Source organism: Aptenodytes forsteri, unplaced genomic scaffold (genome assembly GCF_000699145.1).
Source record: "Aptenodytes forsteri isolate BGI_AS27 unplaced genomic scaffold, ASM69914v1 Scaffold79, whole genome shotgun sequence".
Lineage (NCBI taxonomy): Eukaryota > Metazoa > Chordata > Aves > Sphenisciformes > Spheniscidae > Aptenodytes > Aptenodytes forsteri.
Window position 1 is genome coordinate 248,443 of NW_008794776.1, and position 27,318 is coordinate 275,760.

The window sequence follows — 27,318 nt, forward strand, 5'->3', positions numbered from 1 at the left end:
TGGGAAGTCAGCTTTGCTTTAGTTCATATGTTAATATTAGTTAGATCTGAGGAAGCTTTTTGTATGTGAGTTTCTGCTCTTTTCTAGACGCACAGAGACTCATTTCTAATCCAGCAGTGTATAACCATGTCTGCCTTTAAATGAAATTTACGTCTTTTATAGCTATACAGCCGTGCTAAGGATGCAGTTGAAGGTCTTTGCATATTTACAGGCACAAGAGTCATTTTACTCCCTGGCAATTACTTCAGCTTGCTCTATAGACAAGAGACACACATGCTTTTCTTAGGGAGATCTGAGTCCCAGTCTGTCTTAAAAATATAAAACCACTATTATGGTTATTTTTTGGATGTGTAAAAAGAAAAACAGGAAAGGAATAATTGAAGGCATGATGGACCGAGCTCAAAGAAGTGCCAATCGGTGGGACATGTGGAATGGATTTATTGGTGCAGACTAACCTGACATATTATTTAAGTGGTGATTCTAAAGCAAAACCCTCCATCAGTGGTTTTGTTCTGAATTTGAAACCACTCGTGGGTGTTTTTGTGTATGGCAACTATTGACTTGAACAGATTGAACTTAAATTGCAGATCTAAACATACCTTGACAGGCCCAATATCTAGATCCGTAGTTAGTGTAAAGCTCATCTCTAAATTTTATTTCTGTGTTGAGCAAATTAATTTTATGTAATTTAGATAAAACAAACTGCCAGAAGTGATACGCTGAAGACTATGAAGTTGAGTACTCCATCGCGGTGCCCACAGTGGTTATGTTTTTAACAGAAATGGTTTAATTACATCCTTAGTATTGTGTAATAATACTTGTCTTAAAAGACTTTTGCTGATTGTCTGGTTGGCCACCCAAAAGATGCCTTAATAGCTTCTAGTTTTGCCTGGAGGTGGATATTATCTTCTGTCAGCATGGAAAACATTTATCCTCCAGGCACTGAAGCATATGTTTGTAGTGTTTGTTGTCAGAAAGAAAACATGAAAATCAATAATTCCTGTTCAGATTTTTTTCCTTTACAGTGCGCCTTCAAAAACATATGGCAAAACCAGATTCTGCCTCTGTGCAGTTGGGAAGAGGAAAAGGATGTTTTAAGTCTCTGTTCTTTGTAGTAACAGGCTAAAACTTTCTACGAACACAGCTCTTGGAGTCACTACTTTAGGGCAAGGGCACACAAATAATGTACCGTGGGGCAGGATAGAGGGTGAAATTACAGAGGGCGGGTCATTACTGAGGGGTGCCTACATGCACAGGACACATCCCTAGATGTGGAACAAGCTATCTCAGGCTCGCAGTAAGAGCACATTCAGGTCATTACAGAATGGCCTAACATGCTGCAAATTCAGATTTTAACCTATTTTATGAGCACGTACCCTGAAACTTCCGTAATATTGATAACATCCGTTGTCTCTTCGATGGAATATGATTAAGCAGCTAGGTCTGCAGTCAGGTTAGCTGCCCTTCCATCCTGCCTCCGTGTTTTGTAAGCTGTGTCAGGTCTCCACACTGCAGGTGTCTGTCTGGGAATTTGGGGCAGGAACTTGTATGCTGCTTTGTAAAGTACCTTAATTTTTGTGGAAGTAAAGCGCTGGATGAGCAAAGGTCTGTTTTCTAAATAGGTCCCTGCTGTGGATATGCCGAGTGCTGTTGGTTAAATCTTGGTGTCTGTTTTCTTCTCTGTAACATGAAGATAAGATCTGTCTTTCTAACCTGAGGATTAATTATTAATATTTACATAGTGTTGGACCAGAGGAGAGTGCTAAGTGGTGGTGTTAACAAAAGAAGCAGAAGTAATTTTTAAGTAGTTCTGAATGCTATGCATTTACATCCATTTCTTTACCTTTAAACTTTTGTTTCCAGATGAGAAACATATAATGATCACCATATAATTACAAGTCTGCACCACTGATGAGAAGAATGTCTTCATGAATTGAAAATAAGGATAATCTACCCCCCATTTTTTGTCATGTGTAATTTCTGCAAATCCATTTTTTCACTGAGATAAAGGCAAGGTTGGGTTTGAAAGACTTCTCCCCCTGCCCCAAGAGCTCATTTCTGATACAGCATGAGGAATGGCCAAGTATTCTGTTGTTTCGGAGCATCGGTATTTGCAGCAACAAAAATTATAATAATGCTATATTAAATAATTTAGCAACATCTGTGCAATGCAGTTCCCAGGGTTTGGGTCTTATTCTGTAAGTTCATTGTGATTGCAGAGAATGAATGCCTGAGTTTAATGGGAAAAATGCCTCCATTTCAGGAAACTAAAAGATATATTGTCACCATAAAGTATAGCTGCTGCCCAGCCTGTAGTTCGATTTAGGTTTCTGTCAGTGTCTTCAAGTCTGCATATTGAATTTAATGGTAAATCTTCTGGTGAATAGAAAAGAGAAATCAAAATATATTTTGTTATTAACAGCTTACTGACGTTATGAGCAATTTTGTTTTGTTTTGGTTTTTTTTCCCCAGAGCAAACATGTCCTCCTACGAGATCCTGCAGATGGACTTTGAGATCGACAACACTAGCAGCCTGGCAGGGGCCCAGCAAATTACCTGGCAGGTGGAATACCCTCGAGATGACTCTGTGAGCGAACTGGTAGTCTCCGAGATCTTTGTCAGCCGAACAATGTTTGTGGGAATTGTTCCTCTTGCGATGGTAAGAACCGTCTGCTGCTTCTTTTTGCTAAATGTTTCCGCTGATTCTTGTTAGTATTCAAGGGAATGTGAGCCATTTTATTATATGCTACTTCCTATGCACCTGCTGCAAGTGATTTAAATGCAAGAAATACATTTCAATAATATTTTATTTACCTGATATGCCAGAATGGCTCCTTGGAAACCATTTGAGTCTTTTGTGAAAATCCTTTACCGTTTGTGGATTATTGGCCTGGTACATGGTAATAGCTCCTTTGGAGCCATTGTCTTCTGGTGTATTAATGTGACTGCAATGCATGTGCTCTAAGGGTAAATGTTGCAATTAGTTGGGACATTTTCAATGAAATAAATTAGCATGCATGTGTGGGAAACTTCATTGCTAAACCAAACAACTGGACTGTTTTCTGCTTTGCTTTTCTCCAAAGCGCCACACAGTCTAGTGAGCTGCAAAGTGTCAATTTAATAAAAGGTCCGTTTTGAGTTATAGAGAAAGGACAAAATACTTTTTGAAGATGTAGGTGTCAGCCATATTTTCCAGGCAGGGTTTAAGGTGTACGTGTGCAGAAAGCTTGAAGCTGATGGTTTATTTTAAAAATGCAAATATCTCCTTGTAAAATCAAATGCACCTTTTCTAGGAGGGACCTTTGGCCTACGTTTGGGCCTGATGGACTTTGTAGCACTAGAGCTTTAAGCTTACACATGACCAGTGATTTCAGTGGGGATATTCTGGTGTAAAACTAGAGAAACAGCCAGATACAGAAACAGCGCTTTTTTTGTAGATAAAGATATGGTAGACTGCATGGTAACATTTGAATAATATCCAGCCAGAGAGCCTGGATGTTATACCAGTTCCCTCAGAAACACTCTGGTAATTTTTGTTTACTTTCTCATGAACATTTGTACTTCCTTTCCAAGTTGGTCTGTGCTGGTTTGCTTTCTGTTACACCATATAACAAACAAATATTGGTGTTTTCCTCTGCATGACCACTAGCTTCTCTTACTAGGACAGAAGCAAGGAAAGATGCTTGTAAAGGTAAACAAGACCCTAAATAATTTTAATTTCCAGTTCCTACTGCCAACGGCTACACTTACTGGCAGCCCAGTGATAGAGGAGAAATTATATGCAGAAAAGTCAATGGAGAATTTTCTTCTAGTGCTTTTTTTTTTTGAAGTATGTAGGAGATGAAACAAAATTCTAATTGTGTGGATGGAATATTATCAAGTAGTAATGGTGAATCAGATATAATAATGACAGAATGTGGTGCATGAACAGTCTTGCACATAGCACTGCTGCTTTCAAATGGATGGCATGGAGTTTGTGCTGTGCAGAGCACCACAGATAGAAAAGAAAAGTGAATCCGACCCAAAAGCCCATTGTGAATGTTGGATCAGAGCTTTGCTGCTGTCTCTGCCAGGGTTTTGCCAGGGTTTCACTTCATCTCTTTGCAGTTATGGCAGATGTTGGCCCCTTCAGCTGCCTCTAAATGTCCTTGGACAAAATCTGAGGCTGAACCTGAATTCAAAGCGGAGCTAATCTAATCTCTGACACTTTGTCATCGTTAACTAACTGTGGAGTAAAGGAAAAAGCTTCTTTTGTGAAATTATGACCTTAATCCTTAAATGAGGGTCTCCTGTGGGCTATTACTTTGCTGTTGCATGTGAGCATCCTTAACTGGCTTGGCCCAAGGCTGATAGGAGAATTGATGACAGCAATGGCAAGGAAAAACAGCTTGTATTTGCATTTCTTTCCCTTATGTTTGCCAGTTTGCAGTGCTGCTTTATTTAACAGTCACTAACTGGTGCAGGTTCTGGCACTGCATTGCCCCGTGAGGAGCAAAAAATAGTTGCTCTATGCATCATCCAGTGTTGTTCAGAGAAACACGTTCCCGAGGCCCAGAGTTCCTGACTGAACTAAATGCATTTTAACGTTCATTCCTCTTCAACATTTGCCTGGCTCATTGGTAAAGCAGTCTCCCTCTGAGTGCAGGTTGTATCTGTAAGGGAGAGTTTTGTCATCTCCTGGACCTTGGTCTCCCAGAAGAGCACGACAGAAGGGTCCAGAAACCAGTGTGGTTCCATGCCTTTGCCATTGCACTGAATATAAATTAGTTGCTGTTCCTTTTCAGTGTATCCACTTTTTCATTGTAAACATTGAATATTTATAGATGAAAACATAGAGTTCCTTGGAGAGTTTAAGGTTTGAGTAAAACATTTAGCCCTTGATTTGCAGGAGTGAATGTTTTGATGGGATTACCAAAACCTCATGGTGGTTCAGTGGTAATGACACCAGCATTTGCATGAAGAAGCGCAGCTCAGTGTCATGACGAGGGAAAATTTCTTTCCAGTAAGAAGACTGGAAGGCCACTTTGGTTCTTTTAATATAAAGACAGCCTCTTCCATTTGGTTTGGAATATCACTGTTTTGTTGCTGCAGTTGGTCATGAGTTTATCTTTGTTTTCCATGCTACTTTCTTAAACAAACAGGAGAAAATCGAAAGAGCCCCCAGGTAATTTATTCTGTCATTGCATCGTGGTGACTCTGGAGATAGTGGTGGGGATATTTTTCTCATTACTAGCTTGCGCTTTTTTTGTAGATAAAGATATGGTAGACTGCATGGTAACATTTGAATAATAGCCTGATGAAAAGAGCTGACTTTTTGTTTTAGTGAGTTTATGAAGCCCTTAACATCAAACCTCATGTTCTTAACATTTACATTTGGTAGCAAGCTTGAAAGGCTTTTTTTGTTTGTTTTTTTGCTTTTGGGTTTTTCTAAGTGAAGATACAGCTGATTTTTGCACATTATGTAGCAAAAAATAGCTCCTTATTAGCAGACAATCTTGCTGTAATGAATTGATATTGCAGATTATTTCTGGCTAGCCCTTTGGTATCAAATCAGCAGTGCATTAATAAGCACTGTTTTGAGATGCACAGAAGGAAGCAGGGCCAGGGAGACTCTGCAGGTGAAATCCTGGCCAGGGCAGCACCCATCAGCTGTGCTCTGTGCCTGCTGTTAGCCTGCTCCTGAGGTGAGGTTATCCGACATAACTTGGTGAAAGAACATTATGATAAGCTGCAATGCCTATATGCTGTGACTAAAAAGGAACAGAGATTTTTAAGCCTCTGTGGGGACATTAGGAAGTAACTGGAAACTTGTTAGCTTGTGAGAAAAGTAGAAATACTTATTGTAGCAAAACCAACTGTTCTTCCTTCTGTCTGATAACTGTAAAAATACTGTGGGTTTTTTGGGGGGTTTTCCATATTTTTTGGAAGAGGACTAAAATACAGTCTTGGAATATTGAGAATTCCTCCCAAACTATCCATCTTAATTTGAATGATCCTCCATATAATAAATCTCAGTGTTATTTGTTGCCAAATTCGGTGCATTCAAAATATGTAAATAAATAAAATATTCGCACTAATGAGAGAAAATAAAACAAAGTTTCATATTGACTATGAATATGAATCAAATCAGATATGAATTAAAAGAGAGCCTGCTTTCTGCATCATCTGACAGTTCTCCCCAAATCCTTAAGCTCCTTCTAATTGAAACATCCAGTTTCAACAACTGCACAGGGCCAGACAGTTGGGATTTTCAAGGGAACTACATCCAGATGGAAACAGCACAGTCTAGTAGTTTAGGATTTGCTTTCTGAAAGTCGTGTATCTACTTCTGGGTGAGCAATGTAGACTCTGTGCACAGTGGAAAAGTGCACAGAGAGGATGCCGTGGGAATGCAGACCATCCCTGGCTGGCATGGCAAAGAAAAGAGAAAATACCAAGATGGGTGATCACAGTTGCATGCAGCCTACACCTCTCCCAGGAGCTGATTTAGGTGACAAAGCTGTGATAACCCTACTGCTGCTGTAAGGGTCGGCTCTCTTTGTGGAGTTGTTCTTATGGCTCTGCTTGTAAATCAGATGCTTGCTGAGAGGCTTCAGTCCTATAGCACTTACTACATAGAGGAACATAGTGGGGAATGCTCTTGTTGAGCTATACTGTCATTTCCATCATTCCCAGATGCTGAGAAGAGTGTGGAAAAGGAAGCGACCCAGTCTGTGTGCGTACAGCCAAAGTTGTATGTGAAAACACATTAGGTTTTACTTGAGGAAAGTTTTGAGACGTGAAAGGACATTGGAGGGTAGACTGTATCTTTCAGCCTGTGCCCCCCTCAGAAAAAACCAACACCCCCCCGGTTTTTGTTTAGTCCAAACGTGGCCTTGTTACCTCTTAGCAGGTGACTAGAGCACCAGTTCAAAATCAATTCAGAGTGCAAAGCACTTACTGGCTCACTGGCACCGTTTCCAGCCTCACGTACGATCTGATCCCAGATGGTATTGCTGTGTGCATTTTACACCATTTTAGAAACAGATTGTTTATTTTGTCTAGTATTCAATGTGACATGCTCAGATGATCAGACAGGATTCTGGACCTCACATACCTATCCTACCTAGCCTTTGTTTTATAAACTAACTGATCTCCCAAAGTGCTTATACCAATAGCCTGCGTTTTGTTCCTGGAAGGTTTTGTTTCTGTAGATGAGGCTAGATTGGGAAATTCACCCCTTCTGAGCATGAAAGTTGGATATATGCATAATTGTCCTCTTGTATAGCTGTAGAGGTATAAAAATATATGTATCGAGACAAGGTGTCATAAGATACCCAGGTACAAGTATGTGGGGAAATACATGATTCTTTCTTACTTTTTTTCAGACTGCTTTAGAAGTGGTCAGTGAAATCCTAAGTTCTTTGGACAACAGGCTGAGAAAACACAAAACTCAAAACGTAGCAACCTCTGAAATCCTTCAGAGTGCTGCTGTTTTAATCCTGGAAGCTGTGCAGCTAGGTTTCTGTTAGGAGGGAAAGTGGATTTGAAAATGAATGAAAACTGTCTGTGTGTGTATTCCTCTATAAGTACAACTTTGCAAGTCATTCTAAATTCATTTTCTGTGAACTGTGACACATAAAATACGTAAAGATGCATTGTCCTGTAACTGCTAGAGCATTTTCTGATAGCTAGAAGGGATTGGATGGGCCTGCTTGCATAGGGAAAATAAATAAATGCTAATTCCTAAAACTCCACACAAATTAACATTTTTTCCTTAAGTACTCTATTATTATTTAGTATTTATGTAGTGGTTTATGTTTTCAGAACACTTTACAGACATTAATTAATCAGACCTGAATAAACCAAGCTTGATGAGAATGGAAAATTAAATGGAAATTAAGTCACCCTTACTCAGTTTTACCTGTTTCTGAATGATTTGTAAGTCACTTTTCATACTCCTAAAGGTACTTTTTAAAATACTTAAAAAAAATCCTACGATACTATTGCCTATTATCTCTAAAAACTGTTTTGGCTAGAAAAGAGGTAGGATTTATACCGTCAAGAGCTAATGTCAGCAGAGATGAGTGGCTTTGAAGAATGTAAATGCTGTTTTATCACCTAAAGCTGTGCACAACTATTTAAGCCGATTTAATTCAGGTAAAAATACATGGATGGGAGGATTACTCCCTTAATTCGAAGCCTATTTAGAAGCCGGAATATTTGACTCCTGGAGGTTTCTTTGGAGGAGAGTGGAAGGAATATTTAGTTTTATCTACGTTTTGCCATGAGCTTTTAAGATAAAAAACTGGTGAGAAATTTTACCTATAGAAAATGAATGGGACTGAACACTGTACTGAGGTGGCTAATTTGGAGATAGCATGCAGGCTTCTAGCTTGAGTGTTACTGCACTGTCCTCTTGCAAGATACAAACATGTCCCTAAATACCTTTGAGGATCTGCGCCTGGCTGTTCAGTGTAACGTTCCACAGTAGACTGAGTGTCAGATGAAAATGTTTGCTCCTGTGAGGCTTATCTTGTTTTCTTTTTGACAATAAATGTCTCTGATAATTGATTCTTCCAGCATCTGGTGTACAGATTAACATGTGGAACTAATGTCCCAAAAAGTAGAAAGTGATCCATTTTCATTGTGTTGAGTAGAATAACAGATCAAGGTGAGGAAGTGGAACGCAACCACATTTGAAGCTCTTTTTGGTTCCACTATTTTGTTAGGTTACTGAGTATCAGCAAAAGAATCTGCCTTCTGATATTACAATTACTAACTATAAACACTGCAGATGATTATTTTAAAATAAGTTTTATGGCATTGAAGTAGGATGTGAGTTGTGAATCTGGTTGATGTCTAATGCATCAGAAGGTGTGTTTTAGGCATCCAGCAGATCTGTCAGAACATTGTAAAGTTGGATTCCTTGATTTGTCTTAGTATAATAATCTTGCAATGTAATAATTTCGTGAAGTGGAAGTGTATGTCCTGCTAATTGTAGAAATGGATAGCACAGATAAATCTGTTCTATCCAGTGGTGGTACAGTTCTCACAGTTATCTCTCTTGACCTAAATAGACATAACCTGCAATTTCCATAGTTATGGAAAGTTGCTGGTAGCAAGGTAGGCAGTGGAGCCTGACTCCTGCGGTACAAGAAACAAACATTTCACCAGCTCTGAGCCTGTCATCCAGGTTTCTGTCACAAATGAATGTGATGGGATTAACCTGTTATCTAACTAGCAGTTGGGGAAAAATAATAAAAGAAGAAAAATCCAGGTCTTTTGGAGAGTTTCTAGGCAACCAGGAACTTAGTCAAAGTAAAGAACAAGACATTGAAGAGATGTATTTTAGCTGTTTTTTAGAAGAAGGCTCCAGCTGAGGCTGAAGGCTTGAGGAACAATAGGTTTAATAGTAGACAAATATCTAGCATTCTCTTCTTATGTGGGAAAACGATGGCTTGGTCTGTGACTGGCAGCACTGGTGTTTTAGATACATGTGCTACAGATCCTTTCTTTTACAGTAATGGAATTGTAATTCCTGGACTGTCATTATTCTGAAGTGTTTTTCAAATGCAACAATCACTATTTCACCAGTGCTCTGAGCACCTCAGCCTGAAACATTTCTCTATAGCCTACAAGTATTTAATCTATGTCTTCAGGAATCTTGTTTCCTCCCAAAAAATGTAAGCTATTGGTTGACTAATGGTTTACTAATGTTGTGAATCTCTTAGAACCACAGATGGCTGTATATACTGTAGTGAGGTTTCTTTTAAATAGGAGGTTGAATAATAGCATCTCCAGTTGCTGCTAGCAAACGTACTGACAAGAACACCTGGAAAAGTCATCCTTAAAGATGCCTGTTTCTGTAACTCAGGCTGAAAGGGAATTGCTGAGTGCAACACTTTGCTTATTTGTTTTAGAAAAAGCAGGAATGCAGGGTGAGGATTTTTTTTTTTTTTTTTTTTTTTTTTTTTTTTTTTTTTTTTTTTTTTTTTTTTTTTTTTTTTTTTTTTTTTTTTTTTTTTTTTTTTTTTTTTTTTTTTTATTTTAATGTACTTTTAGCTTTGGCTGCTGAGTGAGTATCCAGTGAGGAATAGGAGGGTAAACGCAGTTTGGGATGAATGCCACCAAATCCTCATTTGCAGAGGAGATGGCATGGCCTCGCGCTCTTATTCATGGAGAGTCCACCGCTGTCATATTCTGATACATCGTTCCCAGTAAGGGCTGCATGCCTTTCCAGCTTAAAGGTTCAATTAAAAATGTAAAATATTTTTGTGGGAAGATTTTCCAGAAATGATTGACTAAATAAAAAACCCTCTCTAAAATATTTGGTTTTGTCTGCCCTGCATAAAAGAGACAGGACTTGGGTGCCTGGCTTGTGCTGGGAATGGTGTCACATGCCTGGAGAACGGTAGTCTCCGTGTGCAAGTCCTCAAGCAAGCTTGAGGCCGTGGCACAAACTCAAGACAGATCCACATGCATCCACATCCAGCCGTGGTCTGCAGTGGTTCTCCATGCTGAGTGATGCCTGTGTGGCCCTCTAGTCAAATAAGCAGTCATTTTAAAGTTTAGAAATCATGTGTTTCCTGGTACTACTTCTCCTGTTTTGTAGCTTTTGTCTATGAATCTGCTGAGATTACGTCCTGTTCCATTATTCAGATTCTGCCCCATCTTTCATTCATGACAATTCCTGTGCCCTTCTTTGGGGAAAAGATTTCTTCTGTGCATTCATTTTAATTCAGTACAAGTTAAAAGATGTCTGAAGTAATGTGAATTTGGGTGTCCATGTTCCTACACAGAACACTGTTGAATCCAGCTATCAAAAAGGGAGCGTTTAAAAAAAATAAAATCCTTTAAAGAATTTATTTTTCCTACAGAAATCATTTTTGCTAGTGGCAATATAGTTTATATTCAGACACCAAATAAAGGAGCACATTCATGCCAAGGTGGAAATTGACCCAGACTTAGAAAGAAGCTTACCTTCACCTTAAACTAAAATAAGAAAATGTCAAGCTTTAGCAGCCTCTTTTCTTCGCTCTCTCTGGGGTCAGTTATAAAACCCCAGAACGCTTAATCCTGGAGTGTCAAAAATATCAGAATAGGATCAGTCATTTCTAGCAAACCCAGATGATTTACATATTTTTAGAGGTTGGTTAGAATGTATTTATGTGCAAAATGTCCCATCCGTGTTTATCCATTGCACTTAATGCATATTTCTTACTTGAAATCATTTTGACCTTTGGCCTTCCAGTTCCCTTTAAATTATACAGTCCATCTCTGTTTTACTTTACATGCAAAGTGAACTGCACAGATCATGATTTTGTCATTCACAAAATTCACCTTTTCACGGGAAAAATATTTAAAAGTAAATTCAATATAGAGTAGATCTTCATCCCAGAAATATCAGGGATTATCAAGATTTTTTTTAAATAAAACCAGAATCTATGAATCCCAATCACAGATTTCAGTGTGAATTTTAACATTAATTAATGGGAGTGGGATTGAAGCCTTGAGCTTCCCTAAAACCCCACACTGGAAGGATTCATTTTAAACTCAAAGCAAATTAACTACTCTGGAGAGAGTACAGAATAAGAAAAAAGAAATTCTTCTTTTGTAGTATTATATTCCCATGCCCATAGTGAGTGTTTTGTGTCTCTGTAGCAGAGATTGTATCTTCTGCAATTATTACCATCTTCAAATTAATTGTCATAGGGAATTAAATGGTTTTGTTTTGTAAGGCTGTTCCGACAACCACGGGGTGAATTTTATGGAGCAAGATGAAATTTTAAAAGATTTTCTGAAACATATCAGCCAAAATACAAACCACTGAAGATTTTATTAAGTTTGATCCAGGGGAACACTTTGACTCTGAAATACGCTGGCAGAGGAATGTGTGGGGAGCACATGCCATGAGGAATGCCCACATGGGCTTCACTCTGACTGAACAAAGCCAGGAGATTTCCACATGCTTTGTGAACAGGCATTCAGAAAAGCTATTTTGCATTGATCGAAATTGTTTAACAGTGGAAAAACGTTTTTCCTTGTAGAACTGAGGTGTTTGATTAAACTTGATTAAATAATGTGCAGATATTTAATTTTGAAAAAGAGCTTTTTTTTCTTAAGTGAAAATGTCCCATTCTGAATATGGCAGAGTAGGACCATTTTGACAATGTCAGCCTTCTTTCTCCGTGTTCTTCCAAAAGCGAAATTCCAGCCAAATCTCCTCAATTTCATGAAGTGTTTCAATTTTAACTGGACTGTATTTTCCAAAGGATATCACATTTTTTCCCTTTCAGTCTCATTCTGGGCATCTGAACTAGGTCTTGGAATTGCTCATTGTGAACCATTATCCCTTTTTTCCTCTGCTCAGTTAAACATGCTCTACCATTTAATTTTGAGAGTAAAAAAGAGAGAAAGAAACCAAAGGAGAATTTGCTATTGGTGGGACAAAATAAATGGCATTTTAAGTGTTTCCATGAAAGCAGTGTGACATGACAAATTTTAAGAAGCTCTGTGAATACTATTAATATTTATGATGCACTCAAGAAAACAGCTATTGTGTGCCACATCCATCAAAGATAAGAATTGTATTCAACTGCGTTGGATGATAAACATTGAATGACAATAGTTAGAGATTATATGAGGGATTTCATACTCATGTTTCATGCCTGCTTGAGTTAAAAGCACCATGTTATTCCACTGTGAACCAATAATTTTCTTTCATGAAATTAGATACACTTGCTGATACTTGTTACAACCATAGTCCAAAACATTAATGAATATGCAGGGAGTGCTGATGCCAAGTGCTTCAGAGATCCTGTTGCAAGCTACTCAGGATCAAGACCTAAAGACAGCATTTTCTACTAATCCTCCTCTTGGAAGTCGCTCTGAAGCTTACCAAATTGCAGTGATTTGACCACATATTGCTAGTTGTTTGCAGTTTGGATGAATGCTAATGATTACCCCATGAAACAAAGGCCCTTCCAGCATAGCAAGCTGGCTTTTTATATCCTTTTATATTATTTAAAATATCCTTTTATATACTTTAAAAAAATTCCATCTCTCCATCACCAGGAATGGGGCAGAACTGCCCGTGCCATGAGAACACCTGCTCTGATCCCACATCGGCATCTGTCTTTAGATAATATGACCAAGAATGTCCGAAGTCTGGCATTGCTTTTCTTCATTGTCATCACTGTAAAATGCAGTTTTGGAACTAATTAATGGTCATCCAGGCAAGCAACTGCCGGGGAGAGATAAAGGGGACATCTCTCACCACTCTTGCTATTAAATACTGCACGTCTCCTCCCTGTGCCGCGTGGCCATGCCTGGCAAGCTGCACGGCCTCGTCCTCCCCCACTCCCGATCAATGCTGTGTCTGCTCCTGTGATTAATCTCTTTGACACAGAGGCCGCATGCATTGCCACTTCCATGTTCTTTCTGCCCTGCCTTCTTATTAAAAGTGTAATGCTCTGGAGATACTTCCTTCTGAAGATCAGACTAATGATGCCTGAATTCTGCACTGCACACACACCCTCTTTGGAAAGAAACTGTAATTCAGAGTTGATGGACGAATACCTGTAGCATCTTTGGTCAGGTGTTTCTAAATAAAGCTGTATTTGGAAGAGTTGACATGCTCTCCATATATCAAGGGTAGGAGGACATCCAGGTACTCTTGCAGCTAGAGTGATCTCGGGTCCCTTTGATCCATGTGGAGAGTTACTATTCTTAGAAAACCCTCTCCAAGGATGCACAGGCACTAAATTCTTGTTAGAAGTAAGTGGTTCAAATAATAAATGTGCAGAGGAAAATGCTAAGAGGTGCTGTTCCGCTGAGCTGATGTGGCTGTGCTGCCTCTGGAGGGCTATTTGGTTACCTCTGTTCCTTTACGCTTGCTGGTTCTATCTTTATGAAAAATTTGCCGATGGGAGTTCAGTGCAAGCTGATGGAGGGATCCCTTGACAGACTATCAAGAGTGGTAGGACCTCCTGCAGGCCAGGAATAAGGGCACAGCGAACCTCTTGACAGAGTGATTGCAAGAGGTATGAGCTGAGCCAACCTGAAGTGATTTTTGTGAGCAGTACAGACCATTAACTGGACCCAGACTGGGGAAACACAGTGTGTTGGAAGGAGCTACAAAGCTTTTACTTTGTCTACCTAAAATGAGACTCTTCTTGTTCCTTAACAGCTACCCAATAATTTGGCTCATCTGTAATTTTTTCCGGAGTGCTCATTCTGGTTTTATTGCCAATTAACTTAGCATTCTAGTCTTGGTCTACAGCTGATTGGCCAGTAATTTGAATTAAAGCCCTCATCAAAAGGGCATAATTTGTAAAACAGAGAAGAAATCTCAGAGATACTGAAATTACTGTTAATTAAATCAGCACATGAATATAATGGGCACACGTGAACAAAATTATGTTTGTTTTTGAGCTGTTCTGCTATCTGGAGAGTAAGTCTTATTAGGACTATTTAATTGTCAGCCTGTATTTATAAGATGTACAGTGAGCTGAGTCCCTTCTGCATGAATTAATTTTGTATTGTGTATACATGTATGAGTGATACATACAGTTCTTAGCTTATGCAAACAGGCCATGTTCTTGCCAAGCAGATGCTGTACTATATTTCTTATGTACATGTTGCACTGAAAGCTTTTCTTTTTAAACGGTCATTTGTATTTAACACAACTCTTGTTCAAAGCTGGCATTGACCTTAATGTAGTTACTTCTGATTTACGTGGCCCCAATATCAGTTAGGCTTAGGAATTATTTTACATGTAATTTCTATTTTTTTAATTCAATTAAAATAGCATCATAAAGATGGAGCAGAGCAGCAATCAAGAGAGCTTTAGAAGTTGTAATGTAGCCTATAAGCAGCTATTGTGTATAAAGAAATTTCTTACAAAGGTGCCTCAGCTTTACTGAAAATGCTAAGCTATAGCTTTATTAAGATAATCAAGATACTCTTAACACAGTGCTTTGGGACAACCTTGTAATATTCTGTGTTGCTCAGTTCTCAAGTTCTTGAATTAGCAGTTTCACAACTCTGCCTCCTGTGGAGCTGGAAGGCAAAACTGCATTTTGTACTGGCTGGCACTTATCTGTGAGCTCTTTCAAGATCAGTCCAAGGCAGAAGACAACACTCCCTCGTGCGGGTGGCTGAAGTGAGGGCATCAGCACTGACGAGGGCAGAGAGCAGCAGGTGTTGCAAATTCCAGGTTATTTGAGAGGTAATAAATGCATTCCCTGCTGTGGCTAGGGGAAGAAATGGGTCCAGCGAGTTTCAAGGGATGAAATGTTGGCATCACGCTGAAATCTGTGGTCAAGGACAGGGAGAAGCTAATCTGGTTTTGCATAACCTTTGGGGCCTTCTAATTCTGGGTTGGTAAATGCATCGAAATAGTAATGACTCTTGTCATTCCAGCTTGCTTTCCATAGCTTCTGGGAATACCACTGCCCAAAACCTTCATGCCATGAGACCAATACTGGCATGGCTCCTGTACTGGAGCTTGGGAGAGAGCCCAAAGCTGCTCTTCTCAATTCCTGCAGAGGAAGAACCTTGCCCTGACTTACACACTGATCACAGAGACAGTATTTGCTGTTGCTGCTTGTGCAGTCTCCCAGTAGGATTGTAGTAAAGAGTAGGAGGAAAAAGGCAGAGAATATAATAAAAAAATCGCACTTCATTCATCCCCATTCCTGCACATGTCCTTTCTCCTCGTGTTGTTTCCTTGTGGTCAGGAGCAAGCTAATTCCTGTAGCATTGGCTTGGCTCTGCAAAAGCGGAGGAGTCACAAGAATTGAAGTTTGATAGGAAAAAAATGCGGAGCCATTTGGACACTGCAGCATTTTGGTGTGCCAAGCATGGGTTAACAGGCTTGATGTACTTCATGTTGCCAGAGATTTAAGTGACAAACAGAGTATTTGATCTCTGTCTCTCATTAGTGTGTCATTTCTTCCTTTGAGTATGGATGTCAAAATGCATTTGATCTGCTGCAGAGTTAAAAACACTCATTGTTTCAGCCTCCATTTTGAAGCTCACCTAATGAAGAGCAAATTTCAAAGGGAAAAACATGCCATTAAATTCTGTGTCAGAATAGGGAGCTGTAATGGTTGTTTAGCTTTTTGCCTCTAGATTGCCAGCTCAAATCTAACTCTGCTGATAGAAATTAGAAATGTGGTTTCTAGGGGCCAGCAATTTATGTTAAAAGCAAAACTTCAGCCCTATGAAGTGTGATATCCCTATGACTGTGGAGTACTGCAAGTAATGTTTATAGAATTTGAGATGAGATTTTCAAGAGCATATCACGGCTGGATTTCTGGAAGTTCTTAAGACACCAGGAGCTACAGATAGTCACTTCATGGGATTTTTGAATGGACCTGCTGTTTAACTCTGTTAGACACCTCTCTGCAAATTGTGGCTCTTACGGGTACTAAAGAAGGGTATTCTCAGTGTACTTTCAGTGAGTTGTGTGTGTCCAAGTCAGCCCAGTTACGCTGACAAGAGGATGGGGCACAGTGGCACTGTGATAGCAGTGAGCAGAAGCTCAGCTGCCCGGTGGTATCAGGAGTCCTGCACTGGCTCCCCAGCACCTCAGAAGAGCATCCTTCAAGGTGGTGGGATGCGGGAGCTTCCTAGTGGGGCCAGTGCTGAGAAGGGAAAAGGGAGTGCGTCTTACGTGGTGCTGGGCAACATCTTTTAGTCAAGTAGTGATGTCGCAGAGGTTTTAAGAGACTACATAGCTTAGGATGGTAAGGAGAGATGTTTTCATTTCAGCCAAATGACATGTTTTTCCAGTGTTCCTCCAGTTCAGCTATTGCTTATTTTTTTGCCTTTGCTTGTGGGCTTTTAAATTCAAAGTGAAGATGATGCACTTCCCACTTCATCTCTAGTTTATGGACTGTGAGGAGCAGCCTGCTCTCAGTCCCTCATTTTGAGCCTTTCCTACTCTACTCAAATATTCACAATAATGGGTATAACTTTAGTGGTTAGGGCAAGGGGGAGACTTGGGGTCCAGTCTCTTTTCCAATTACTTTTCTAGAAGTTTGTAATGCACATATGTACCTGGGGATTTTAGTAGCTTGGCTTAAAAGGAGTTTATGCAAGTATTTTTACTGAGGTATTTGTGTAACAGGTATATCCTTTAATAAAACCTTAGCTGCATTGGAACTCCCACCCAACATCCAGGTCTAGGCTTTCCCAAGGACCGATGCTGTTCAGCAGCAGCAGCAGCTCAAGTGTATAGGAAGTGACCAACAGGTAAAAAAACAAGTTTGTAAAAATAAGTGTGTTAGAGATCTACAACACAGCTAGAAGTACTATGATAAATTCCCAGAAACACGTGCATACTTGAGCTGTTATAGAACGAATAATAGCATTCACATAGGTTCATATTTATCAGTTGTTTTCAGCTGTAAATTTGCCATTTAAAATTTAGAATGTGTTATGCTTATACATTGTAAAAGTTGTTTTCTTAATAACATAACTTATATAACAAAATGACCTGCAAACTGTGGGGTTTTTTTGGTAAAAGCACTTTTGCATTGTTGCTAGTTACATGATTATCTGCTCAAGAAAAGAAGAACAACAATCCCAATGGTGTCCATAGCTTATATCCCATAACGCGAGTTTCAAACCATGAGTTAGAATATTTTTGTTTGCTGGAAAAATATTCAGGTTAAGAATTATTCACAGAAAATAATTCTGATAAATGAGTACATTTTCAAGTTTTCCTAACTCATCATGATCAATTCACAAAGAGGAAAAGGAATGCAAAATTCATCAAATAAATTATTCATTATATTCACTCAGCTATAGCTAACAGTGACTTGTCTAGACAGTAATTACTAATTTTTAACCTACGTATGTTCACATAACACTATTGTGTGAATAGCTTCAGTATACAGCGGCTTGAGATAATAGTAATGGATGTAAGTCAACTAGCAGGTGATTTTAATTGGGAAATTATATTGGATTTTTCTATTGAACTTCCATAAAACATTACATAAATATTGAATCTTCTTAATGTTTTTCTCCAGTTGAATATATAGGCACACAGAGTTCTGTGCTAATTTGATCAGTGGATAAGCAAACATTTTTTTTTTCTTTTTTTTAATTCTGCTGTAAAATTCTCAAAAAACCCATTAAATTCAGAATACAGCAAGAATCTACAAGGAGTCTGATGCAATAACAACATTTTCCATTTCAGTGATGATTTTCCACTAACTAGTTTGCATGGCACCTTAAGGAGGGTTCACATCTATTTGTTTCAGTTTACTGGCATGCTGTAATGCACTCCTGATGGCGCAAGGAACAGAAACCTTAGTCCTTCCCCTTTATTGCTATGGCAAAAAATCAAGGCTTTGGGGGGATTCCCTTTGTTCCCTAGGCGATGCAAAACCTCTGCAGTGAGGGATCTCACCTCCTGCTTAGCTACCAGCTGCCTGGGCGGTGTGGTTGCTGGGATTTGCATGGTGGAGCTGGTGCTTGAAAGAGGACCTCAGAGCAGTTTCACAAGAAGATGCCTGGCCACTGCTGTTGGCAAGCCAGTGGTCCTGCGGGTCTGTCAGCACTCAGCAGTAGCGTAGATCTGTGCTACCGGTTGTCGGTTTTGTGGGTGTGACAGTGAAGAAAAGAGGTTTTTATGTTCCTTTGACTTTTTTGCAGAAATCTCTATTACTATTACAGTTAATTAGAGAAGAGTTAGATTGAAAATAAAGCAGCAAATCATAATCTCGAATGGATTTGTTATTAAAGCACATGCCCTGTGGACTAATTGCAAGTTAGTAATTTTGTGGTACTCAACTGCTCTGAGTTGATCAGAAACTGTAATTTATAAAGCTCTTCCATTTCACTTAGGGTAACACGCCTTAAGAGAAAAATAGCAGGAAACCCACACAAATGATCGGTAATGATGCAAGCTAGGACATTTTAAAAGAATATTTGCATAAGATTTTGTTTTTGTGTATGTCAGTTTAAGCTACATCCTTCGGGGTATGGTTTATAGAGAGGTGCATTAAAAACTATCCACGTATAGCTCCCATTAACCTTAATACAAGCTCTGATTCTGACTTCCTGTGTGCTTAACGTTATCTTAATGCAATTTGATTTGATATTTAATTGCAGTAATTTAATTAATGGTTCTGTAAATAAAAAGGCTAAGTTGTGCCCTCCTACACACACAGATATGCACAGCAAGCATCTCTAGTGGCTCCTGTGAGACTTAAATTTATGTGTCTTAGAGCAGAGTGTAACTCTAAGGGTGTATGATAAAATGCCCAAATCCCAGAATAACACTGTAATGGTGTTTGCATTGGAAATGTTACAGTATTAGTTCAAGCTTCCAGGAGGAGAGTGGCATTCAAAAACCTGTCCTGGTTTCATCTGGGATAGAGTTAATTTTCCTCCTAGTAGCTGGTACAGTGCTGTGCTTTGGATTTAGCATGAGAATAATGTTGATAAGACACCGATGTTTTAGATGTTGCTGAGCAGTGTTTATACTAAGTCAAGGACTTTTCAGCTTCCCATGCTCTGCCAGCAAGGAGGTGCACAAGAAGCTGGGAGGGGGCACAGCCAGGACAGCTGACCCCAACTGGCCAAAGGGATATTCCATACCATGGGACGTCATGCTCAGTATATAAACTGGGGGGAGTTGGCTGGGGGTGGCAATCGCTGCTCGGGGACTGGCTGGGCGTCGATCGGCAAGTGGTGAGCAGTTGCATCACTCCCTTCCTTCCGTCCGTCCTTCCGTCCGTCCTTCCGTCCTTCCTTCCGTCCTTCCGTCTGTCCTTCCGTCCTTCCTTCCGTCCTTCCGTCCTTCTTCCCCTGTTTGTTTTTTTTTGGGGGGGGTGTGTGTTTCTTTCTCTGTCTTTTGTTGTTTTACTTTCCAATACGAATTATTATTGTTGCTGTTGTTGTTATTATTATTCTATTATTTCAAGTATTAAACTGTTCTTATCTCAACCCACGACTTTTCTTTTGCTCTTCTGATTGTCTCCCCTATCCCACTGGGGGGGGAGGGTGAGCGAGTGGCTGTGTGGTGCTTGGTTGCCAACTGGAGTCAAACCATGACAAAACCAAACCTACAGATTTTCCCCTAATACTCGTTGACAGGATAGGTCACAGAATTGCTTCCTCGTATAACAGGATTCCATTTAAAATAGTTTACAAAGACTTAGTTATTAATAAAACTGTTATTAATTGCATAACCTGCTATTAAAATTGTTACAGAATCCTATTGGCCCAATGGGTTACTTACAAGCCAGAGCTTATAGGCGTTTAAAACCCTTCTATTGATGTGCCTATAACCTTCTCTAACACATGCAACTCATGTCTGTTGCACAATTAAAATGCCTGTTGAATATTGATTAGTCTCCCTGATAAATAATTTATAAATAGAGGCACGTGATATAAAATGTATCCTAAAATCATTAAGGCTACATGGTGTGCAAGTTAATGGTAGCAATCTTGAGAAGTTAGGGAGTGCATGAATTAAGGGAATTGTATTCATAAACTATTTTCTTAGTACAAGATAGTGGAGCTCCCATTGAAGTTGGGGAGTCCCCATAGCATCTACTGAAGATTTTGCTCTTTTTAAAAATATAATTGTAAACAAGAGGTGATATAATGCAACTTCAGATGTACCAGGTAAGCGGAATTCTTTTCCGTGTTTTTTAGGATGGAGTAGAGCTGTGTAAACAACAGCTCCAAATATTTATGCAGAGGAGGAGGAGCATCATGTATTCACATACGGAAAAGAGGTCCATGTTCCCTGGTGTTGCTGCTGTGAAATGCATAGATATTCTGCTGATATTAATGGAATTATACCATATTCTCTATATAATAAATCACAGACAGCTGTTTCTAGAACAGCCCCTAAACTGAACCAAATTCAGCTTAAGTATCATCCCACTTCAGCATAATAGCCCACTGTTAAGTTTGGAGGTAAATCACATTTATGTCCCTTCAAATCCATACCTGGTATAAGTGAAATCTGAGTAAGACTCTTTGCTTGAATTTGCCTTGCCCTGAGTTTGCATTGCCATTTAACTAAGTATTATTGCAAATACCCCTGACATGTACTTCAAAAGTAAGTTTTATTTTGGAAATGGCACTTGACCCCTAAGGATAGACCAGATTTACGTGTACCACCATTCTGTTGTGATTAACAGGAGATTTAGATAGGCAAGAGCCAACTCTGGTCCAAAGGCTGATGTACTCTGAAAACCTACAAAACACTGACATTCAGTGTGGGAATGACAAGTACAAAAACCTCAGGCAATAATGGCAATCAGCAGGCCTTTTTGTTATGCAAAGGGAAAAAATCAGATAGATGGAAACAACAATAAACCAACAATGATTCTTTCTTTCAAAACATCTCTTGCAATTTCCAGCTGCCTCCCTTCTTTGTCACATCTCGCTTCTTGGATAAACAGCAGAGTTGGTCAGACTCTTACTTTGCCTTTGCAGTTTTCACTCATTACTCAGTGTCTGTACCTGACCCCCAGCTCTTAAAAGCCCAACAATTAAGTGAATTCCAAAGAGGATTACAGTTGAGAATCAGAGGGTATAAATGTGATTTAGCATGGAGTGCTGAGCATGACAAATCATTTTTGTGCCTAGGCCTTACTTGTTCTGAAATTAGTTTCATTTAGAAACACAGAACAGATTCAGCCGTGTTCCAGTGCCAAGTGTAGCCGTGCAACTTCTGCAGATTGGCTCTTGCAAGGCATACTGAGGCTGTAATACTTTTCCTTAAGACCAAAGTGCCTCCATTTTTGTCAGCTTCTTAGTCCTGGGAGGAAATACAGAGACATGCATGCGCAAACCAACCTCCCAGGTTATTTCCTTCTCTTTGGAAGAGCTTGACTGAAAGCATTGCGTTGTAGAAGGAAAGCACAAGGACATTGCGAGGTGGCTTCAGGATTCCTTATTTATGTGGCTAGAAGAGACAGGAGATCTTGATGCAGAAGTTTCCAAAATGTGGTCTAAGTGTACAATGGAAGGGAAAAGTTTCTTGAATTTTTTCCTGCTGTGATTTACTCTGTGAGAATTTTGTCTTAGGCTTTCGCTACTACAGAAGCTGGCTAGTGTTTCATTGATAAATGAAGAAATCTCTCACATCAGAAAAGAATATTAATAGCATGCACGTGTGTGTTTGCATGTGTCTGTGTATTGAGTTGCCTTGGAAACAAGGGGAGAAAGCGCCATGAACCAGAACATGCTTTCCATTTAAGGAACACTTGTGCTATTATAAAACTACATACAAAAATAATAAAATTCATTCATCCATTCTGTAAGCATCTTGCTCTACAGACAGCAGCATGCAGCGTGAGTATGTGGATCCCATGTAAAGATGGAAGAAGCCGCTTGACTTTGTTTTTGAGCATATTGTTGAACAAATGAGTTGACATTGGTGAAATTGCTAATAATGTAGAAAAAAAATGTATGCAAATTATAAAAAATTTTGGCAATGCTCCAGGTGTACATTAAAGTTACCAAGATATGAAATAGATCTAGAGTATTCACATTGCAAATCAAAGTGGGCAATTTTACCCTACATATAAGAACAGCTGTTTCAGCATATTGGCCTCAAAGACAGTATGTTGAAACAGCTGTCCAAGTGTTTTGGAGGTTAATCTACTCAATTAATCATTGTGTATTTTTTTTTTCAATCTATAATAATGTTCGTACCGTTCCTTGTGGGCATGTGAACAAGATATTAAATACAAACTTTTAGTCATCAGTGAAATGCATATCAGAAAACTTTGTGTGAGAAGAAAATCTGTCTTCAAAGTGACACTGGGTCTTGGAGAGAGAAATGTTGTCAATACAGACGCTGATCTCAGCAGCCAAATTATGGTGTTTTTTAAAACATAAATTTCAGGGGAGAGTCACTAGCAAGATTGGTCTGTGAGACACAAAAAGCCTGGACTTTTACATGAAGTTCTGTGAAATAAGTGAGTAAGGACATTCTCTGTTGGCTAGTGTCTCCAAGCCATCTACGAGCTTCCACCTTGATTAACTTGCAAGCTGCAATTTCATGTGGTCTAAACCAAAACTCTTTGGGCTGCAGCCTGGAAGTGCAAAACAGCTAAACCATTTTGGTCGCTGATAAATAGCCGAAGGCTGTCAGTGTGGAGATTGCATGGCAACCTGAGTTGTCTCGCTTTGGTGCATTTGGACATGTGCTGCTCAGGATCGGGTGCAGAGCAGCACAGTGCTTTCACTCATTGCCCATGCAAGAGCCCCTTGGAGCGGCTGGAAGGCACGCGTCAGCCCCCTTCTTGTGTTGCTGCAGAGGCGAGAACGAGAGGGATGCCATACAATGAACACAACAGGCGTGGTGGTTGTAACTGTCAAAAATAATCTTCAGTGAGACTTTGCCTTGGAGAGAGGTGTGTTCTCAGGTATGTTGTGCTCTGAAAATCGTGCACACATGAAAAGGCTGCTCCTCCCACCTCAACTGAATTCATTTTGCAACATTTTATGAATGAAATCCTAGAACTTAGCACATTTTCTGCATATTCACTGCCATCGAATTGCAGACAGCCACTGTCAGAAAAATCCTCTGGCAATCCATTTGACCAGAAATAGATAAAATCCAAACACCATTTCCAACCTTTCTAAATATCACTGCACATGTAAAAATAGCAAAATCTTTATATGTCATATCCCAGTCCACCTTTCATGTCAGTCAGTGGTTTTTAAATCAAATGTAGGGTTTCTGTCTTTGTTTTCCCCAAGAGACCATGCAGAATAGTGGGAAGACTTATCATAAAAGTTGGTGAAATACAGACTACAGCAGCTACACACAGCTATGCTTAATGGGTTCTAAAGTCTTTTCCTCTGAACTAATTTTCCCAGATTCTAGGTTTATTCCTCTCTGGACTGAAGAGCAATGCATGCTGGAATGAGGCTTTTTAGATTGAAACTGTTTATGAAATTCTTGGCCAAGAAAAGAGAAAAAAAACCCAAACAAAACAGAAATGCTGCTGCAGAGAAGGAAGCTGCTGCAAGCCATGGCTGCCTGGAGACAGCGCTGTCAGATGGCTGCCTCGTGAAATGCTTCTGCTTAATGTGTCCGAGGTTGATTCTGTCTGTTGTGGTTTAACCCCGCAGGCAGCTAAACACCACACAGCCCTTTGCTCACTCCCACCCCCACAGTGGGATGGGGGAGAGAATCAGGGGGGAAAAAAAAAAGTAAAATTCATGGGTTGAGATAAAGACAGTTTCATAGGAGAGAAAAGGAAGGGATAATAATAGTAATAATAATAATAATAATAATGATAAAAGAATATACAAAAACCGACCGATGCCCAGCCAGTTCCCAGGCAGCAGTCGCCACCCCCCCGGGCAACTCCCCCCAGTTCATATACTGAGCATGACGTCCCATGGTATGGAATGTCCCTTTGGCCAGCTGGGGTCAGCTGTCCCGGCTGTGCCCCCTCCCAGCTTCTCGCTGGCAGGGCGTGAGAAGCTGAAAAGTCCTTGACTAGTGTAAGCACTGCTCAGCAACATCTAAAACATTGGTGTGTTATCACATTATTCTCATGCTAAATCCAAAGCACAGCACTGTACCAGCTACTAGGAAGAAAATTAACTCTATCCCAGCTGAAACCTGGGAGGTTTAACTCTATCCCAGCTGAAAACTGTCTCAGGCTGTGGCTGTTTCTCAGCCTTATCAGTGACACAGCCCAGCGCTACCTGGCCAGGAAACTTGCACGTCATCTTCTCTTCCACTCCTGTCACAACTTGTCATTAGGTGGTAAGGTTGCAGTTTTATTCTGGGTTCTCCGTAATAGCTGTTGTCAGATTGCATTCGATATGTGTACCAGAGTTCAATTACAACACTAGTGGGAGGAAAATCCAAAACTACATCAACAACTACTTGTACAATTGCCTTCATTAACAAAGAGGAAGAAAAACAGCATTAAAATGCCAGGTACTGCTGCATTTAAGAGAGTGTAACCTTTAGGCAGTTAGTTAAATGTCAATGTCATTTAACAAAAATGAAAAACAAATAGAAAGGTATGTTTGATGTAGTTGTTGTGGTCCTGTGACTTTAGAAGTTGGGCACCGGTTGACCACTTTGTATCATATTGGCCATGAAAAGAACAAACATTTGTCCTTCAAAACTAACCTGCAGTAAAGCAGGAGAATGTGGAGTGAAACTTTTGATCATCTTTTTCTGCTTTTTGTTACAAGGTGCCTTCTGGCAATAATTCTTGGGCTTTTTGAAAATGATGAAGCTGCATCATAGCAAAGGAACAAAGATGTATTGAAACACAGTTTTTGTTTCAAGATCCAGTTTATCCGTTTTCAGATCATTTCTGTTGCCTAGAAAATTTGAAAATTCAGTGGTGTAAATGAGATACTTTACTCACCATGTTCTCACTAATTTCTTTGTGTGGACTTTCTTGTTCCCAGACCCACGTTCAGCTTTTGGAGGTGAATACTCTCACCTAGGTTTTGCATTCATACCTTCATGGCATGGATTTAAACATAAACACACTTCAATTGTGACATGACCATTGATTTTATTCCTAAAGTGTTGTCCATCAAAAACCTGAGAAGAGCATGTTGAGGCTGTGCTGAGACAGTGTGGGAAATGGTGTGGTGCTGGGAGGAGATGTTCCACATCTGGGTCCTCAGCTCATCACGAGGTCACAACACATGCAGAGCTGAACTTCCTTTGCTATGTTGCTGTTTGTTATTCTTATGAGGTAGACGTAAAGTGTTAGTGGTCTTTGAATGAGAGAATTTATAATTTGATTTATGTAAGACCCTCCCTTTTTGGAGGACCACTTTGAAATGTGGGAAGTACTGGCCCACATCTGTGCCGTGCAAGCTCATTTCAACCACCAAGGAGGTGAGATGTCATCAGGGAGGAAGAACATGGCTGAAGATTTCAAGGTGTAAGAAAAGAAGGGAAAGAGCCAAAATTACAAGAAGTGGAAGGTGAGGAGAGCTTGCTCTTTTCTGTGTGGTAATTGTATAGGGGTGCTTTTAACTGAAAGCACTTTTGCACTGGATTTCTGTGTTACATTTATGAAGGCCTTCAGGTGCAATGCTTTTTCCTTCTTTGTCAATCCTTTGCTAAAATGATGTGCCAAAATGCCAGAGAACCTTATCTTTTCTTAAGCTGTGTCTTCTGTAAAAAGCATCTTCCCTTGTATTTGTCTGTCCATTTAGCAGGAGCAATGACTATGCAGCCAGAGGACCCCATCAGCTGCAGTACAAGAAAGAGTATGGCATTAGACCTGGCCTTCTTCCCACCTTACAACAGTAAACAATTTGAAATTGGTACTGCAAAAGAAGAAAGAAATGTATTATCATTTGGAAATCTGCCCATTTTTAGAGGAAAAGTAAAGAATGAATGGTTAACACAGCCAATGTTAAGGAAGATAAATTTCCTTAATGGAGGCGAATAGCAAATATTCATTCCATTTGAACAGTCCAGTAGTGGTGATCTAATTTCTCTTTGCAATTGAGGCAGGCTGTGTAATTTTGTGTCTCACATTAAGTAAAACGGCAGCAAATGGGAGATGTTTTCCTCCACCGAGAGAGTTCTTGTAGAGGAGTTCTTCAACACGAATTGGGTAATTCTCTTTTTCCTCTCTTGATGTACCTAGTTTATCTTTCTGGAAGATCAATATTTTTCCCATTACTCATAATGTAACAGGTTCTAAAGAAATAGATTTTAAAGTTTGAATTTGAATAATGTCTTAATGCCTTCTAAAGGCTAATGGTGAAGATAATACTTTGGAAGCAAAGATAGAAGTCTTTTCATTTTCCGTCTGTCCTTCAGTTGAGATGGAAAACCAAGTCAGCCACTACTTCATATAGTTTACAAACAGTTTAAAACTAAAAGTTTTAAAACTACATTGGAGTCCCTGCTTGGACTGAGTTTGGTGCTGAGGGGTAAGGACAAGGAACCATTGTTAAAATCCTTTATCAAAGAAACACGCTATGATTTTGAGATATACTTGCTTTCATAGAATAATAAGTGGAAGACCTTTGTCTGTTTACAGAATGCTTCTATTGAAAACCAATAATACTGTCACTTTCTATTTCTATTCCTGAGAGACATTAATGTCATCCCTCTATCTGCTATTGTCTTGCCCCATTTCAAACCACCTGTGAGATGACATTGGAAGCCCTCTCAAAGTGGAACGTTTTGCAGTAGTTTCATATTAAGAGGTATTCTGTGATTTTTCTCTTGAGTGCATTCAGCTATCCTTGGCATTAGAGTATATGCTAGTGTCGTGGTTTAACCCCAGCCAGCAACTAAGCCCCACACAGCCGCTCGCTCACTCCCCCCCGGTGGGATGGGGG

At 39.6% G+C, this 27,318-nt stretch overlaps 1 protein-coding gene across 1 annotated transcript in view; it reads left to right on the forward strand.

Annotated features, from left to right (window-relative positions):
- The window catches only part of TMEM132B (transmembrane protein 132B), a 250,451-nt gene that overhangs the window by 165,229 nt on the left and 57,904 nt on the right, over positions 1–27,318 (forward strand). The window contains exon 5 of the mRNA XM_019470772.1: positions 2,473–2,659. Within this exon, the coding sequence (XP_019326317.1) occupies positions 2,473–2,659 (187 nt within the window). The remainder of the gene's footprint in view (positions 1–2,472; positions 2,660–27,318) is intronic.